Source organism: Bombina bombina, chromosome 7, assembly GCF_027579735.1.
Source record: "Bombina bombina isolate aBomBom1 chromosome 7, aBomBom1.pri, whole genome shotgun sequence".
NCBI classification, from domain to species: Eukaryota; Metazoa; Chordata; class Amphibia; order Anura; family Bombinatoridae; genus Bombina; species Bombina bombina.
The window spans coordinates 345975732-345993964 of NC_069505.1; the positions used below are offsets into that span (position 1 = coordinate 345975732).

The following is an 18233-nucleotide window of genomic DNA, read 5'->3' on the forward strand; positions in this document are numbered from 1 at the left end:
TCTCCTTCCTGAAGACATGAGGCTAGAGCACGGACTCAGCGCTGCTGGTGAGAGCCGCGCTATTAAGCCCCAACACAGAAAAATAACCAGTGACGTACAACGTACGCCGTCAGTCATGAAGGGGTTAAGGATGTATTCCTTGTATGTGTTAATGTTATTGCATTAAACTATACTGCACAGGTATGTGCTGTGATGCTATGGGGGCCTATCTATCAAGCTCCGAATGGAGCTTGATGCCCCGTGTTTCTGGCGAGCCTGCAGGCTCGCCAGAAACAGCAGTTATGAAGCAGCGGTCACAAAGACCGCTGCTCCATAACCTGTCCGCCTGCTCTGAGCAGGCGGACAGACATCGCCGGAAATCAACCCGATCGAGTACAATCGGGTTGATTGACACCCCCCCTGCTGGCGGCCCATTGGCCGCGAGTCTGCAGGGGGTGGCGTTGCACCAGCAGCTCTTGTGAGCTGCTGGTGCAATGCTGAATACGGCAAGCGTATTGCTCGCCGTATTCAGTGAGGTCTGGCGGACCTGATCCGCACTGTCGGATCAGGTCCGCCAGACCTTAATAAATTGGGGCCTCTGTGTGTTCTGCTCTGTCACATTATTATTGTAGGGTCATATTTTTTGTCCGCCCTTCCCAAAAAAATTCCTGCCAAAGCTCATGCAACCTGTAAAATGAAATAATCATTATTTTGGCAGACAAATAATAAACATTCATTAAATGGAAATTAAACACTTTGAGGTTGTATTACAAAGTATTTAATTTTAGGGATTAAAAACATGTAATAGACTTTCAAAATGTATTATACCCCCTATTCCTGTAATTTAATTCTGAAAATTTTAATTGATTGAGAATGCAGTGTTTGCATCTATTTGGTGACATGGCTTCTTAAAGGGACATGAAACCCACATTTTTTTTCCCCCTGAAAGAGAAAGAGCGTGCAATTTTAAGCAATTTTCCAATTTACTTCTATTATCTAATTTGCTTAATTCTCTTGAAATCTTTTGTTGAAAAGCACATCTAAATAGGCTCAGTGGCTGCTGATTGGTGGCTGCACAGATGCCTCGTGTGATTGGCCCATGTGCATTGTTATTTCTTCAACAAAGGATATCTAAAGAATGAGGCAAATTAGATAATAGAAGTAAATTAAATTCTTTAAAGTTGTATTCTCTATCTGAATCATAAAAGAAAAATTGTGGGTTTTATGTCCCTTTAACATCATGCAATATGCCATGTTTTGCTCATGCACAAAACTAATCTTTACATTCAAGACTTTAATGGGTACTAAGTCAAAAAGTGGTGTCTGGGGGTTTATCAAGACCTTTTAGCTGTGGAAGTTTAAGCAAAAAAATGGCAAATGAATGTGTAATTATGCAACAATAATTTGGATTGTGATCAGTAAAACAGGACCGGTCGCATTCTAAGTAAAGAATCATTATCACCAAACCAATACTGTGAAAAATACTTCCAATAAACAATGGTAATGGCCGATTGCATCAACATCGAAAACGGATCTTCTGCAATTGTTAATAAGCAGATAAATGTTAAATAATAGACTGTAATCAACCCCATAATTTAAAAAAATACATCTGCATATTATCTTCTGGCTTTGCTTTAAATTCATCATTCTATCTAGCATTTATTTAGGAGTAGATTACAAGTGGAGCGCTAATGTAATGTGCACCTGTAAACGGCCAAATTAACCAGTTTATGGGCGCACATTAAATAACCAGCCATTACAAGTGGCTGCTTAAAGGGACAGTATACTGTAAAATAGTTTTTCCCTTAATGTGTTTACAATTGCTTTTTTTACCAACCGCAGAGTAAAAAATTTATGAAAATTAGCTTTTTAAGGTTTATTTGTGTATTTTAAAGCTCTGATTTTGTGTTTTGAAGCCACAACCTAATAAAATGGGTTGAGCTTGTAGGTATAATCAGATCTCATTACTTTATCACATTATGTACATATACCTGCTTCTTTATCTTATAGCTGTCCATAAAACAATCACCAGTACTTGGAGAGAACAATGGAAAATCAACATTTTATTACCTTATCTCTGCTATATCCCACTGGGAGTGTAATTTCTTCTGCTGGCTGTGTTTACAAAGCTTATCTATATCTTGGACCTGCGGCCACAAACTTTCAGAATAGGTGGGGATACCACATGCTAAATCAACTATTTCAAATGCCGATATAAGGGTAAAGGAGCTACTTGTAAACAATTTAATACATTCCAGCAGGTAAAGTGGATCATTGGGAACAAATTAAAGGGGAGAACATTTTTGAGTAAACTGTCCCTTTAATGCTACCGCACGCTCACGGTAGCACTTTGCGCTCTGAAAATTAACCAGAGGTCAGACCTCTGGCCCCAAATAAAGTGTACTGTTCCTCTCCTAAAATAAAAAATATGACCATCTTTATTGTTTAGTTAAACAACTGCATGTGGGGTGTTGGAAAAAAAACAGCACTGAAAAGTGCCTTTACATTGCGTTCTATGGGGACTGTGATTATACTGTAAATATATATGTATATGCTTATATATTTATGTTAATATGTGTTTATACACATTTAAACACATAAATATATATGTATATATTCATATACATAAATATTTAAATTTTGCTGCCCTTCGCTGTGCTAGGTTCTCTGCCATGACTCGGCATGAGAACAAGGCTCCCATTGGAGCCTATAGAAGCATGCTCTCGTGGGCGCAAAGCTTCCATGCAATGCAGACGCGAGTTCGCTTTCGCATTGCGCCTCACTTCTAAAACCAGCAAGCAATTGCATGCGCTGGTATTACAAGTGGAGCGCAAATATTGCGGAAGCTCAATTTTGTGCTCCACTCGTCATCTAGCCCGTAGTGTTAAATGTCCATTTAAAGGACCATTATATAAAGTAGAGTTGCATAATCAACAAATAAAAAGACAATGCAAGAGCCTTTAGTCTGAATTTCAAATGAATAGGTAATTTTTTTCTGACAGAATTTAGTTAGTTCAATTTTCCTTCCCCCTACATCATGTGACAGCCATCACCCAATCACAAAATGCATATATGTATATACGGTGCCTCTGAAAGTGTGCGTATATAAAAAGTGTGCATATTTTGATAATTTAAGTGAATTGGCCTGTGATTCTAAAGACCGCTGCTCCATAACCCTGTCCGCCTGCTCTGATGAGGCGGACATGAATCACCGGAATTCAACCCGATCGAGTACGATCGGGTTGATTGACACCCCCCTGTTGGCGGCCGATTGGCCGCGAGTCTGCAGGGGGCGGCGTTGCACCAGCAGCAAACAAGAGCTGCTGGTGCAATGCTGAATACGGAGAGCGTATTGCTCTCCAAATTCAGCGATGTCTGTCGGACCTGATCCGCACTGTCAGATCAGGTCCGACAGACATTTCATAAATAGGCCTCAATATCTGAATCATGAAAGTTTATTTTTGACTTAAGTGTTCCTTTAACTAATGTCTGCTTTAATATTTTAAACAATCCTTAATAATTATTGAAATTAACTTACATAATTGAAAGTGACTTGCATCTAGAAGAAAATGGAAAAAATAATATTTTATAAATCAGTGAAGTAAACAGCCATGATAATTTTTGTAATATTTTATGCAGTATTCATGCTATGTTTCAATACATAATGAAATACATCTATCTGGGCAAAAAAAAGGATTAATCTTTGCAGCACCAAACCAAGTGAATATTGGAGAGCGTGAGAGAGTGAGAGAGAGAGAGAGAGAGAGAGAGAGAGAGAGAGAGCGTGAGAGAGTGAGAGAGAGTGTGTGAGAGAGAGAAATATAAATATTTATATATATATATATATATATGTATTTACAATAAATAAATAACATTATCCTGCATGTAAAGAACATTAGAATGTGAAATATTCATAACTCCAATGGAGAGTGCAGAAGAGCTAACCCAACAGTAGTCTATGGGGAGAACACGTCAACCTGGTTGCGATATTTAAAGGGACATTAAACACTTAGAGATGGTAATATAAAATGATAAATTGTATATAATAAAACAGCTCTGCAATATACTTTCATTATTTATTTTGTCCTCTTTGCCTGTAATTCCATTTTGAAATTGTGAGCTTTTCAGTTCCTGTTAGAAATGGAAGTGCAGAACACTGTTAAATCCAGCACAACCATTGGCTGCACACTCTAGTGACCTATTTATAACTGACCCTAATTGGCCACAGCAGAGAAGGTAACACAAGTTACAACATGGCAGCTCCCAGTGTTTTATAGACACTAAAACTTTACACTTATTTTGTCACTTTTTAAACAACTAATGAAACTTTAAAAAATACATCTACATGTTAGTCATGGACTAATCTTTTCTTTGAATGCATAATTCTATCTAGCATGTATTTAGTGTTTAATGTCCCTTTAAAGTCCTTTGCAAAGGTTAGGAGGAGCCACACATTTCAGTATAATACTGCCAGGGTTTCAGGATCCAGATGTTTGTATTCAAGAATTTTTTAATAAATTGCTGTTTGATTTAAAAGTCCAGTGAGTGCGGATTCTCTGCCATTGCACTACATGTATATATATATATATATATATATATATATATATATATATATATATATATATATATATATATATATATATATATATACATATATACACACACACTGTATATAAATATATATACTGTATATATATATATATATATATATATATTTTTTTTTTTTTTAATTTATATATATATATACTATATATATATATATATATATATATATATGTATGTAGGTATGTATAAGATGCTCAAATAACAAAGTATTGCAGTATGCAGCGATACCTTTTTTATTGGACTAACATAATATTTCAAAGACAAGCTTTCGGGAGTTTTCCTCTCTTCCTCAGGTCTGAAGCAATATCTGAGGAAGGGAGGAAAACTCTTGAAAGCTTGTCTTTGAAATATTATGTTAGTCCAATAAAAAAGGTATCACTGCATACTGCAATACTTTGTTATTTGAGCATCTTATCTACTGGACTAACACAGCTAATCCAATCTTCACTATATATATATACATAAAAAAGTACCTTCGGGTTTAGTGGTGTAGGTCTAATGCTGTGTCGGATTAATGTGAAGTCTATGGGGAAAATGCGTTATAATGGCCACATTATCCAAACTCCTAAAGTTAGCACATTGGGTATCGCTCACGCGCATACATTTTACTTGTAATACCCACAAACCTGCACTTGTTAAAAGTTTACTTGTAGCAGTGTTTGTGCGCAAGTAAAAGGGCTAATTAGCTCGGCACTTTTAATCCGGCCCTATGTAAGTTAAATTGCAGATAAAATGTTGTAAGATCCTGGGACATAGACAATAATAATAATGTTAAAATGAATAAGCTTTTCTTACCGGCATCTTGTTCTTCATTCTCTGTAACACAAAGAAAAAAAATATAGTGCAATTACATTTATATCTATAATTTACTTTAGATGGGATGTTTTGCAATTTGGTATTACATGGGCGGGAGGTCTTCATTATTTCTTTCTTTTATCCTCTTCTTGATATAGTAATATGAATAGGAAATCACAATAGTGTAGCAGGTAACCAATGGGACTGGCACCCAAAATAAAAATACTCACAGGGTGTCAAGTCCAGATTTCAGAAGATTTATTCCAGGTTTGTAAATATAAAATCACAAGGATAAAGAGCTCTGCTGAAGAACCATGTAGTTCATATTCTGAAATCAGCACTTGACTCCATGGGCGCGATCCGATATACGGCGCAGGTTTCAGTGCAAGCGTGGAAACCTGCGCCAACCGTAGTTTCAGCTTGCACAATGACCTATCACATATACGACACCGGCAGTTGCTAAAGTGCCGTAAGTCTGACAAACTAGCGATGTCTAGAAATCTGCGTAAGTACAAATTTCTGGAGTCGCCAGTGACTTACGGCACTTTAGAAACTGCCGACGCCTAAAAAAACTGACTAAAATATTAAATCTCCCGTTGCTGTCTAACACGCCTCCCAAACATAGCCCGACACGTATACCCCTCTATCAGCAATCTCCCCTCTCACTCCTAACAATAAATTTATTACCCCCTAATCTGAGCCCCCTACACCGCTGCCACCTATATTATATATATTAACCCCTAATCTGAGCCCCCTACACCGCCGCCAGCTACATTAAATGTCTAACCCCCTAATCTGATCCCCCTACACCACCGCCAGCTACATTAAAATGATAACCCCCTAATGTGAGCCCCTACCCTGCCGCCACCTACATTAAAGTGATAACCCCCTAATGTGAGCCCCTACCCCGCCGCCACCTATATTAAAATTATTACCCCCTAATGTGAGCCCCTACCCCGCCGCCACCTACATTAAAGTGATAACCCCCTAATGTGAGCCCCTACCCCGCCGCCACCTATATTAAAATTATTACCCCCTAATCTAATCCCCCTACACCGCCACCACCTATATTAAATATATTAACCACTAAACCTAAGTCTAACCCTAAGACCCCCTAACGTAATTATTATTATAATAAATCTAAATAATAATAATATTAACTAATTTATTCCTATTTAAATCTAAATACTTACCTGTAAAATAAACCCTAAGATAGCTACAATATAATTAGTAATTACATTGTAGCTATTTTAGGGTTTATATTTATTTTACAGGTAACTTGGTATTTATTTTAACTAGGTACAATAGCTATTAAATACTTATTAACTATTTAATAGCTACCTAGTTAAAATAATTACCAAATTACCTGTAAAATAAATCCTAACCTAAGTTACAAATACACCTACACTATCAATAAATTAATTAAATAAACTACAATTATCTAAACTAAAATATAATTAAATACACTAAACTATATTACAACCCCCCCCCCTAAATTACAAAAAATAAAAAAAGATTACAAGAATTTTAAGATAATTACACCTAATCTAAGCCCCCTAATAAAATAACAAAGCCCCCCAAAATAAAAAAATGTCCCTACCCTAAACTAAATTACAAAAGTAATCAGCTCTATTACCAGCCCTTAAAAGGGCCTTTTGTGGGGAATTGCCCCAAAGTAATCAGCTCTTTTACCTGTAAAAAAAAGAACAACCCCCCCTCCCATTACAACCCACCACCCACACACCCCTATTCTAAAACTCACCCTATCCCCCCTTAAAAAAACCTAAGTCTAACCCCCAAGTGGTCCTTACCTGTCCTGAAGACCGGCGGAGAAGGTCCTGTTCCAGGCGGAGAAGTCTTCTTCCAGGCGGCGACCTCTTCTTCTTCCAGGAACCAGCCGGCGCGGAGCAGAGGAGTTGAAGACCGATGACCGCGGAGCTGAAGACCGTCCTCTCTGGAACTGAAGACCGGCGATGCCGGAACTGAAGATCGGCGGCGCTGGAACTGAAGACCGGAGCCATGGAGCGTGGAGGATCCTCTTCATACGATCGCCGCCGTACACTGAATAGGAATTCAAGGTACGCGATTAAAAATGGCGTCCCTTGAATTCCTATTGGCTGATTTCAGCCTTCAAATTCAAATCAGCCAATCGGATGAGAGCTACTGTAATTCAATTGGCTGATTTGAATAGCCAATAGAATAAGAGCTACTGTAATTCTATTGGCTATTCAAATCAGCCAATAGAATTACAGTATATTGGATACCAAACTGCGCGGGTTTGGTATACCTGTCTATGGGCCAAAAAACTACGCCCAAAGGCAGAAATATACGAGCGTAACTTCTATGTTACACCGTATATGTGATACCAAACCCGCCCAAAATTTGGCGTCACCGGCTTTTGCGGGCAATGCTGCATATCGGATCGGGCCCCATATGAGTATTTTTTTTTGGCCAGTCCCGTTTTTTTACCTGTTACACTATGGGGATTTCCTATTTACAGTACTATATCAAGAAGCAATAGTAGCACAGTAGTGAGCATTGTTTATAGCCTATATTTTTTTCTGTTACATTGTTTTATTGCAGTACAAGATTTATTAGAGTACTTTATATTCTTGTTTGCATCCTATATAAAAAGTTGTTGACAAGAACCATCACTCTAGTCTTGGAATTGTGAATAAATTAGCAACATGGGACTCCATCTGTTTTAATCCAAATTGACAAGGTCACCAACTAGGGAACCTGTCCATCAGATATTGTAGTAAATGGTTAGTATTGTTGCCCGCATTCATTAATTGCTCATGTAATGACACCTTCTGCTCTTGCGCAACCAGCAGCTATAGTCATAGATCTTTTATTGCATATAGCTATAGCGCTTTTTTGCATAATTTGCTCTTGAGAAAGGCAGTTATCAGCTGTAACATGTTCAGCTGTATTTATTTTGAATATTTGTGCTTTATAAAAGTTTTTATTAAAATATCTTCTGGATTTTCTTTGAGAATTCTGTAGAATTTGCTTCAGATTTTTTGGGAATAAAGTGTTGGAATTGGGTGTTTATCTATGCTACACTACTATAACTTTCCATTTGAGGTAAAGGTTACATTGGATTTCTGTGGCCCCTCCTAGAAAGTCTACGTCACTACTGTTTTGGAGATTTTCTGCGCAATCGAAGGAGAGATTGGGGCTGGCTGCGACACCAACACAAGAAAGTGATCTTTCTAATAGACATGTGCATTTCGTTCCGAATTTAAATTCGGACGAATTTGTCAAATTCGGAGATTCGGATCGATTCGAATTTACGAATTACCGTAGCACCGAATCTAACTAATAAATCCGAATTAGTTCGGATTTATTCGTAACATTCGGATGGCCATGGACTAATCACAATTACACTAGTATTGTACTGTATATTAGGTTATATCACTCTGCTATGGGTTACACCTAATATTACAGTACATAATACTAGTCTAATACACAGCATATCCCACCTAAGACATACCGAACTTCCGAATTTACGAATCGAATCCGAACCGAATACATCCGAATACATCCGAATTTATTCGAATCCAAATGAATCCGAACAAAATCCGAAACTAATGCATTCAAATATATCCGAATTCGAATTGATCCGAAAACGAAATTCGAAAACATCCGAATCGATCCGAAACGAACTGAAACAAATTTTTTCGCAGCGCACAAGTCTACTTTCTAACTTTACACATAGTTTTTTTTTCTATTATTTCTTTTTTTATTATCAATTACGCTGTTTAAGTTAACTACTAGTGCTATCTCAGTTATATGGCTTCTGCAACCTGAATGGAATTAACTAAAAATGTTGATGGAAGAAACTCAGGCTGATGAGTTGCAAAAATATTCTCAATGACCTTCCTTTAGAAAGGTAGGAGAGAATGTTTAAACCAAATATTTATCCACAGCAGATATTGTAGACTGAGGGGTAAATTTATTAAGGTGCGGATGGACATGATACGCTGTATCGTATCATGTCTGCCGCACATCGATAAATGCTGACAGCATACGCTCTCGGCATTTATCATTGCACCAGCAGTTCTGGTAAACTGCTGGTGCAATGCCGCCCCCTGCAGATTCGCGGTCAATCGGCCGCTAGCAGGGGGTGTCAATCAACCCGATCGTATCCGATCGGGCTGATGGCTGTCTGCCACCTCAGAGGTGGCGGACGAGTTAGGAGCAGAGGTCTTAGGACCGCTGCTTCTTAACTTCCGCTTTAGGCGGACCTGAAGCGGAGTGGGTCGTAAGCAGCATCCGCTGCTTCATAAATTGACCCCGAAGTCTAAGAACTGCTTGGTGTTGTAAACCCCTTCTCTACAAAAATGCTGGTACTGTTGGGCCTAAGTATCTTACTAATACTTGTATTGGTTAATGATCCAGATAGTGCTACAATGATTTGTACAATGTTTGTTTTATGTTTCTCTTCTTTTTGTTACTAGGATCAGAAAACCACAGACACAATATATATATATATATATATATATATATACTGTATATATATACTGTATATAGTTATGTCATATTTCATGTGTTTGCCATCAAGCCATCCAGTTCTTCCCCAGCTCTTCTTGACCTTCAAGGATGTTGTTCAGCTTTGCCACCTATGTCATCAATATTTTGATGCAGAAGATGGCTAAACATCTTGGGGTGGAAATATTACCCCTCCAAGCCAAAGAGGAAACTGTCAAATTGTTGGGGGTAAAGACACCAGCTAACTAATAGGGATTTGAAGGACATATTGTGGCAGGGTAGAGTCTTGGTTAAGCTGGTGAGAGGTACTGCAAGAAAAGGATGGGAGAATGTGAGTCAAGCTGCTGTGTGAAGCAGGTTCCATGGGGGAACAATCTTTGTCACTTCTGCACCCCCTGCAAATTCCAGCAGTGTTGATGTTCAGTACAGATTGTAATGACTGTGCACTTACAAAAGCCTAATCCAACATTGATCATTTAAAACATTTTAGCTCATTAGCTCAGTACTTTTATTCCTATATAAGAAACATAACTTCGGTTTTATTTCACATGAATCTTTACCTCCTTCTTTTGGTTTGTTTGCAACTAAATTTTTGCTCTCGTCCTTTTCTTCAGATGCTGTAACAACCATTGAAGTTAGAGGAGTCACAAAATTGTACTTCAAAGAGAGATTCAGCGCTTTTTCTGTAACTCTATTTTTATCTTCTTCCTTGGCTGATATTCTGAAATTAACAAAGACAAAAAAATCATACATATGTACTCTTGCTTTTAGGGCAGACCATACATTTGAAGGACCATACAAGTTCCTCCGTCTCATCATTTCTAAGTAGTGGGAGGAAACATTTATCAAAGGGAACGTAAACATTTTCAAAGCATTTCCTTTAGCATTGCAATTAATAAACACAGTTTGATTTTTTTTCTGAACACATTAACTCTGTGTTGCTGCAATTGTTTTTCAATGGTCAAACTATCCTGACTGTTTGAGTTATTTTGAGGATAAAATCATAACGTGTTACTGAAGTATACAAGGTTTTACAAGGTCATGTTATCATCTATTGTGCCGCCCGGTAGGGTTTGTCTGCTGTGTGAACTTCCAATTACTGTATCAGTATTTAAAAGGGAAAACATATATGAGATCACATTGCAATATTTTTTTTCCATGCATGATTAAACATTTTCTATTACAATCCCATCTCAAATTATTTCATGTCCCTTTAACTTATCTGTTGTTTTATGTAAGCCCATATGGTATCTATTCACTCCAGGTAAGCTGATAAATCTAGCAAGACATCTAATTTTGGGATGAGGAAAATTCACATAACAACAGATTATCCCATTCTACAACTTTTCTTTTTTCTCTATAATAATTTTTTAAAGTATCTTATATCTGACAAAGTAAAACTAACATTTCAGAGCTTGTATAGAGAATTTTCTTTACTCCATTGTAAATTTTCACATGTATATGATGAATGTTTCCTTACAGAAATAATATGTTCGTTATTATTCCCTTGGCACAACCTACTGGAGATTTACAAATGAATCAGTTGGATATAGCACTTAAAGGGACATAAAACACTTGAAATTGATGCAGTATAACTGTAAAAAGCTGACAAGAAAAATATCACATGATTATCCCTATCTAAAAAAGAAAGATATTTTACCTCAAAGTTTCTTCATCTCACAATAGTAAGTGCTCTGTGAACAGTTATCCTTCAGCTACTGCCCAGCTGCAGGTTGGGATAAAAAACAACTGCCAATTAACATCAGCAGTGCTGAGGTCAAGCTTTGCTTTACTGTGATATCATGACAATTCACTGAAATCTTGTGAGATTTCATAGTAAATCTCCTTAAAATGAGTAGAGAAATAACATGAATGTGCCTGCTCATGACAGATGTACACTCCCTTGCAAGTCCTGGAACTAGCATCCTGATTGGCTGCTCAAAGTCCCGTTACAATGGGATGTGGATACTGTGGAAATTTTGAGGTAAACTATTTTCCTTTCTTACATAGAGATGTTCAGGCGATATTTTCTAGTCAGCTTTTTACAGCTATCACTTTCATGTGCTTCAACATTTGGGTATTAAATCACAAGATTACAGAGCTGTCACACCCTTCCAATTTTCTTTTATATCAACAACCTACAGAGTGCTAATGAGACCAAGTTTAATTTAGCCCAAGTTCTCAGCATAACAAGAGCAGATAGTGGTTTATTTGTATGGGCCTGTTTTACATAAGTTTTACAACTAACTTTGTTCTATTTGGCCATTATTAGAAGAAAAGAAAATGCCAGTTTGTAACTCAACATTAACAGGATTACCAAATGTTACGTTAAAATTTATTTTACAAATATGGAGATGGGTCTTCTATGTCTTTCTCTTGGTAATACAAATACAAACAAAAAGAGAATCAGTTTGCCAGGAATGAACAATAGCTCAGTGGCTTGTTCTATGGCCCTGTTAAGGATACCACCTGGGAGTTGCTTCTTTGGGGCCGATTTATCACGGCCCGAATGGGGCCGTATACCCCTGTTTCCTTAAGACCGCTGTTCCTTAACTCATCTGCCGCCTCTGAGGCTGTGGACATCAATCCGCCCGATTGGATACAATCGGGTTGATTGACACCCTCTGCTAGGGGCCGATTGGCCACAAGTCTGCGGGGGCGGCATTGCACAAGCAGTTCACCAGAACTGCTTGTGCAATGATAAATGCCGACACGGGACAATTGATAAATCGTCCCCTTTGAGTCCAATTGTGCTTTTCACAGAGAAAAACTTTCTTGAAGTATATCAGGCTGATCCTGCCTAATAAGCTCAGTCCAGCTCCAAAATACCAGGCGATTCTCCTCTGAACAAGAGAAATGGCAACCCCAGACTATCGTTTCTGCCTCCTTTGGGCTTTGTCAGCGAGGTGCAGCCATATCCCTCTAAACACATTGGGCTAGGAGTCTACCTCTGGTTTCCCCCACATGTTAATAAATCTTACACTGTTTTTTTAGAAAATATCATTTATATTTTTATCATATTCAGTGTCAGCAATTATTATAATAAATATATTTTGTGGTCCAGGCATTATATATGATAGGATGTATTAAAATATATTTTTTATTTTAAGATTATTGGCTTCTTATGGACCAAAACAAACTGATGTTTTCAGCATAAATCCTTACATTCTTCCTTGCCTCTGTTCCCTGAAGTTTATTAGATGTTATTATTTTCTACTCCATAAAGTATACAAAATAATTTCCCCTTTAATAAAACAACAAACCAGCTCTTACAACCCCAGCTGAATAAAAAAAAAAATAGAAATGGTTAAAGGAACAACCTTATTTATATTTTAGTGTCAACAACCTCAAAAGATGTATTCTGCAGGTCATGTGGCATATGCAGGGCATATCAAGGGCAAGGTAATTTATTTCAATATAAAATTAAATATCAGACAACTATTTTTTTATTACTTACTGTTGTGTTAAGAGTTGCTCTATAGTCAGATAAGCCCACAATCTCTCTGTGAAGTCTCCAAAAATGTATTTCTGCTCTTTAAACACTTCATCAGCTTCTTTAAGGTTCGTGTCTAAATTCACTGAAAATTGTTCTGAAAGCTTAAAAGAAATAACGACATAGTTACGTCACATAAAGTTAGGTTTAAAGGAGAGGTTATAATTGTATATGTTTTAATGTCTATAGTTAGAGACATGGAAGTCAAAATGAACTAATGATTCCACTTGTGGCCGGACTTTTGGCCGACGGACATTTGGCCGACAGACATTTGGCAGACGGACATTTGGCCGACGGATAATAGTCCGACATACAAGTGCCTGTCAGATAAAAGTCCGGCCACGATATAAGTAGATAGATAGATTTGATAGATAGATAGATTAGATAGTTAAATAGATGCAATAGATAGATGCATTTGATAGATAGATTCAATAGATAGATATATAAATAGATAGATTTGATAGATAGATAGATCATTTCCCAGACAGAGAATTACAAGACGTGCGGGCTGGGACTCATGGTTAGGTTCCCAGAGGCGGATTAGAACAGAGCACACCAGAGCGTATCTGAACATGCTTCGGCATTCTATCCGTCTGTCAAATGTCCGTCGGACAGAATGCTGTCGGCCAAATGTCCGTCGGCATTTTGTCAGAGCACCGATTCCAATGGTCCACAAAAAAACTTTCCAAATTACTCTGTTATCAAATTTACCACTATTAATCGCTCCCACTTGAGAATTAAGTAAGCTTTTTCCACGTGTTAGATACAGCTCGTATTACAAGTTGAAAGTAAAAAGTTTTTGCTTGCACGCTAATCCGACGCGCGCAAAAAGTCAAAGTTACAATATAGAAATTATGTTAACGTTTTCCCCCGTAGAAGTTAATGGAGAGTGAAAAGTGGAAAAAAACATCCTACTCTTGCATATACCCAATCACATTTTCTCAAGTGCGCTAACCCGACATGAAAATATGAATATTTCACGTTACAATGTTCTTCACTTACAAGATGACAGTATCAGATATATAGAGAATGATATATTTAATAGTAAAAAAGAACATTATTTTCTATGTGAAAATATGCATTTTACACATTGTGTTTCGCGATTTAGTTCTTAACGCGGTCGGGTTACAAAACATGAAATCTTAATATTCTTAAGGGGCATTATTGAATATTACATATAAAATTAACAAATATTATTAAAATGTATTGACATACTTAAAATATATAGATATATTCTATGAATTATTTAGAATATTTTACAGTATGTTTTATTATTTTTATAATTTTTTTTCGATTACTAAGATTTCATGTGTGCTAACCCGACTGTGTTAAAATCTAAATTGCGAAACCCGATGTGAGTGTCTTTGTTGTGTGTGTGAGTGTCTTTGTGTAATTGAAAGAGTATGTGTGTGTGTCAGTATATGTGTGTGTGTGAGTGTGTGTGTTAGTATATGTGTGTGAGAGAGTGTGTGTGTGTGAGACTGTGAATGTGTGTTAGTGTGTGAGAGTGTATGTGTTAGTGTGTGTGTGAGTGTGTGTGTTAGTATATGTGTGTGTGTGTGTGTGTGAGAGAGAATGTGAATGTGTGTTAGTGTGTGTGTGAGGATGTGAATGTGTGTTAGTGTGTGAGAGTGTGTGTTTTAGTGTATGAAAGAGAGTGCGTAAGTGTGTGTGAGCATTAGTTTCTCTGTGTGTGTGTGTGTGTGTGAGAGAGAGAGAAAGAGTGTGTGTGAGAAAGAGTATGTGTGTGTTAAAGTGAGTGTGTGTGTGTGTGTGTGTGTGTGAGAGAGTGTGTGTGTGTGAGATAGAGTGTGATATCTATGGGAAAGTTTGTGTTTATGTGCTATTATAGATAGTGTGTACTCTGGAAAAAGAGTGTTTGGGTTTGGCCTGAACTAGAGGTGGCAACTCTAGTCCCATCTCATTTTCACATAGAACATTTTAAAGATCATCTAGAGAAAAATAATTGTCAATTTATTACGAGTGGCGCTTTAAACTGTTCCGTGCGAGCGATATCTGGTTTATCATGGGTGTTTCTGTGCGTCAGAGGTATTGCGTGTATTAGTTAAAAGTAAACGTGTTCAATTGCGTGCAATTGAATTTTATGTGCATTAGGATAGCACTACTTCAGAGCTATGGTTAACTGTGACGCTCGAAAAAAGTTGCACAAAACACAAAAAAAATACATTAAAAAGTATGATTACTGTCATAATAACACTAATAAAAAATATTTAAAACAAAATATGCAATCAAAAATTATAAGGGCTCAAAGATATGACGTCTCAAGTGTAAGGAAAAAGGGCTTTAACATATAAATATATACATATACATGTCTAAATATGTATATGAATATTTACAGACATATATACACATATAAACACAAAAATACATATGTGTACATATATAAATCTATATAATAATTGAGTTTGTAAGTGTCCATCACCGTCGGTAGTTGCGCACGCATCCTCAAAGGAATGTTGGATGCACGTGCAGCCACCTCGCGGCGACAAGAAAGCTTCAGGAGCTCCAACTCTCAGCTGTAACATAACAGCTGAGAGATGAAGCTTCAGACATCAGCCGCATATGAAGCCGGAGCGGAATCGGTGCTCCGCCTCCATATGAAGCCAGATGCCTGATTGTTACAGACGGTGACACTGTGTGTGTCACTGTCTGTAATGATCTTGAAAGGAAGGTGCAGGCGGGAGGTGTGGGCGGGTGGCGGGTGGAGAAGGGGAGGCAGTGGGAGTGCCTTAATTTAAAAAAAAAGGACAGGGGGAGAGAGAGCAAAATAGAGGGGAGAGAGAGCAAAAGAAAGGGAAGAGAGAAAGCAAAAGAGAGGGGGGAGAGTGAGAGCAAAAGAGAGGAAAGGGAGAGAAAAAGAGAGGGGAGGGAGAGGGAGAGCAAAAGAGAGGGGGTAGAGTGAGAGAAAAAGAGAGGAAAGGGAGAGAAAAAGAGACGGGAGGGAGAGGGAGAGCAAAAGAGAGGGGAGAGAGAGAGCATAAGAGAGGGGAGAGAGAGCAAAAGAGCGGAGCGAGAGAGCAAAAAAGAGGGGAGAGACAGCAAAAGAGGAGGGGAGAGAGAGAGCAAAAGAGAGTGGAAAGAGAGAGCAAAAGAGAGAGGTGAGAGAGAGCAAAAGAGAGGGGGGAGAAAGCAAAAAGAGAGAGGAGAGGGAGAGCAAAAGAGAGGGGAGAGAGAGAGAGCAAAAGAGAGGGGAGAGGGAGAGCAAATGAGAGGGGGGAGAGAGAGCAAAAGAGAGGGGGGAGAGAGAGCAAAAGAGAGGGGAGAGGGAGAGCAAAAGAGAGGGGGAGAGAGAGCAAAAGAGAGGGGGGATGGGAGAGCAAAAGAGAGGGGGGAGAGGGTGCCTGATTGTTACAGATGGTGACACTGTGTGTGTCACCGCCTGTAACGATCTTGAAAGGAAGTTGCCTGCGGGAGGTGTGGGCGGGTGGAGAAGGGGAGGCAGTGGGAGTGCCTTAATTAAAAAAAAAAAAGGACAGGGGGAAAGAGAGTAAAAGAAAGGGAAGAGAGAGAGCAAAAGAGAGGAGGAAGAGGGAGAGCAAAAGAGAGGGGAGAGAGCAAAAGAGGGGAGCGAGAGAGCAAAAGAGAGGGGAGAGAGAGCAAAAGAGGAGGGGAGAGAGAGCAAAAGAGAGGGGGGAGAGAGAGCAAAAGAGAGGGGGGAGAGAAAAAAGAGAGAGGAGAGGGAGAGCAAAAGAGAGGGGAGAGAGAGAGCAAAAGAGAGGGGAGAGGGAGAGCAAATGAGAGGGGGAAGAGAGAACAAAAGAGAGGGGAGAGGGAGAGCAAAAGAGAGGGGGAGAGAGAGCAAAAAAGAGGGGGGAGAGAGAGCAAAAGAGAGGGGAGAGAGAGCACAAATGAGAGGGGGAGAGAGAGAGAGCAAAAGAGGGGAGCGAGAGAGCAAAAGAAAGGGGAGAGAGAGCAAAAGAGGAGGGGAGAGAGAGCAAAAGAGAGGGGGGAGAGAGAGAGAAAAAGAGAGAGGTGAGAGAGAGCAAAAGAGAGGGGGGAGAGCAAAAAGAGAGGGGAGAGGGAGAGCAAATGAGAGGGGGGATAGAGAGCAAAAGAAAGGGGAGAGGGAGAGCAAAAGAGAGGGGGAGAGAGAGCAAAAGAGAGGGGGGACGGGAGAGCAAAAGAGAGGGGGGAGAGGGAGAGCAAAAGAGAGGGGGGAGAGAGAGCAAAAGAGAGGGGAGAGAGAGCTCAAAAGAGAGGGGGAGAGAGCAAAAGAGAGAGGGAGAGAGAGATCAAACAAGAGGGGCTAGAGAGCAAAAGAGAGGGGGAGAGAGAGCAAAAGAGAGGGGGAAAAGAAAGCTAAAGATAGGGGGGAGAGAGAGCAAAAGAGAGGGAGGAGAGAGAAAGCAAAAGAGAGGGGAGAGAGAGAAAGCAAAAGAGAGGGAAGAGAGAGAGCGTAAGAGAGGAGGGAGAAAGAGCAAAAGAGAGGAGGGAGAGAGAGAGAGAGCAAAAGAGAGGGGGGAGAGAGAGCAAAAGAGAGGGGATATAGAGAGCAAAAGAGAGGGGAGAGAGAGAGCAAAAGAGAGAGGAGAGAGAGAGCAAAAGAGAGGGGAGAGAGAGCAAAAGAGAGGGGGGAGATAGAGCAAATAAAAAGGGAGAGAGAGCAAAAGAGAGGGGGGAGAGAGAGCAAAAGAGCGGGGAGAGTAAAAGAGAGGGGGGGAGAGAGCAAAAGAGCATAAGCTGCACTCAGGTGGATTCCAAAAATGGCAGGGTGGTGAAAGAATCCACCTGGATGCAGCATAAGCAGGTGGATTCTTTCACCGCCTTGCCATTTTCGGAATCCACCTGGATGCAGCATAAGCTGCATCCAGGTGGATTCCGAAAATAGCATGGTGGTTCCGTCACC

The 18233-nt window shown here is 39.1% G+C and overlaps 1 protein-coding gene across 1 annotated transcript in view; it reads right to left on the minus strand.

Moving 5' to 3' along the window:
- The window catches only part of LOC128636366 (inter-alpha-trypsin inhibitor heavy chain H3-like), a 175547-nt gene that overhangs the window by 7053 nt on the left and 150261 nt on the right, over window positions 1-18233 (minus strand). Inside the window, exons 12-15 of the mRNA XM_053689392.1 lie at window positions 13331-13470; window positions 10434-10594; window positions 5380-5400; window positions 3518-3538 (exon numbers count right to left, since the gene is read on the minus strand). Coding sequence (XP_053545367.1) covers window positions 3518-3538; window positions 5380-5400; window positions 10434-10594; window positions 13331-13470 — 343 coding nt within the window. The remainder of the gene's footprint in view (window positions 1-3517; window positions 3539-5379; window positions 5401-10433; window positions 10595-13330; window positions 13471-18233) is intronic.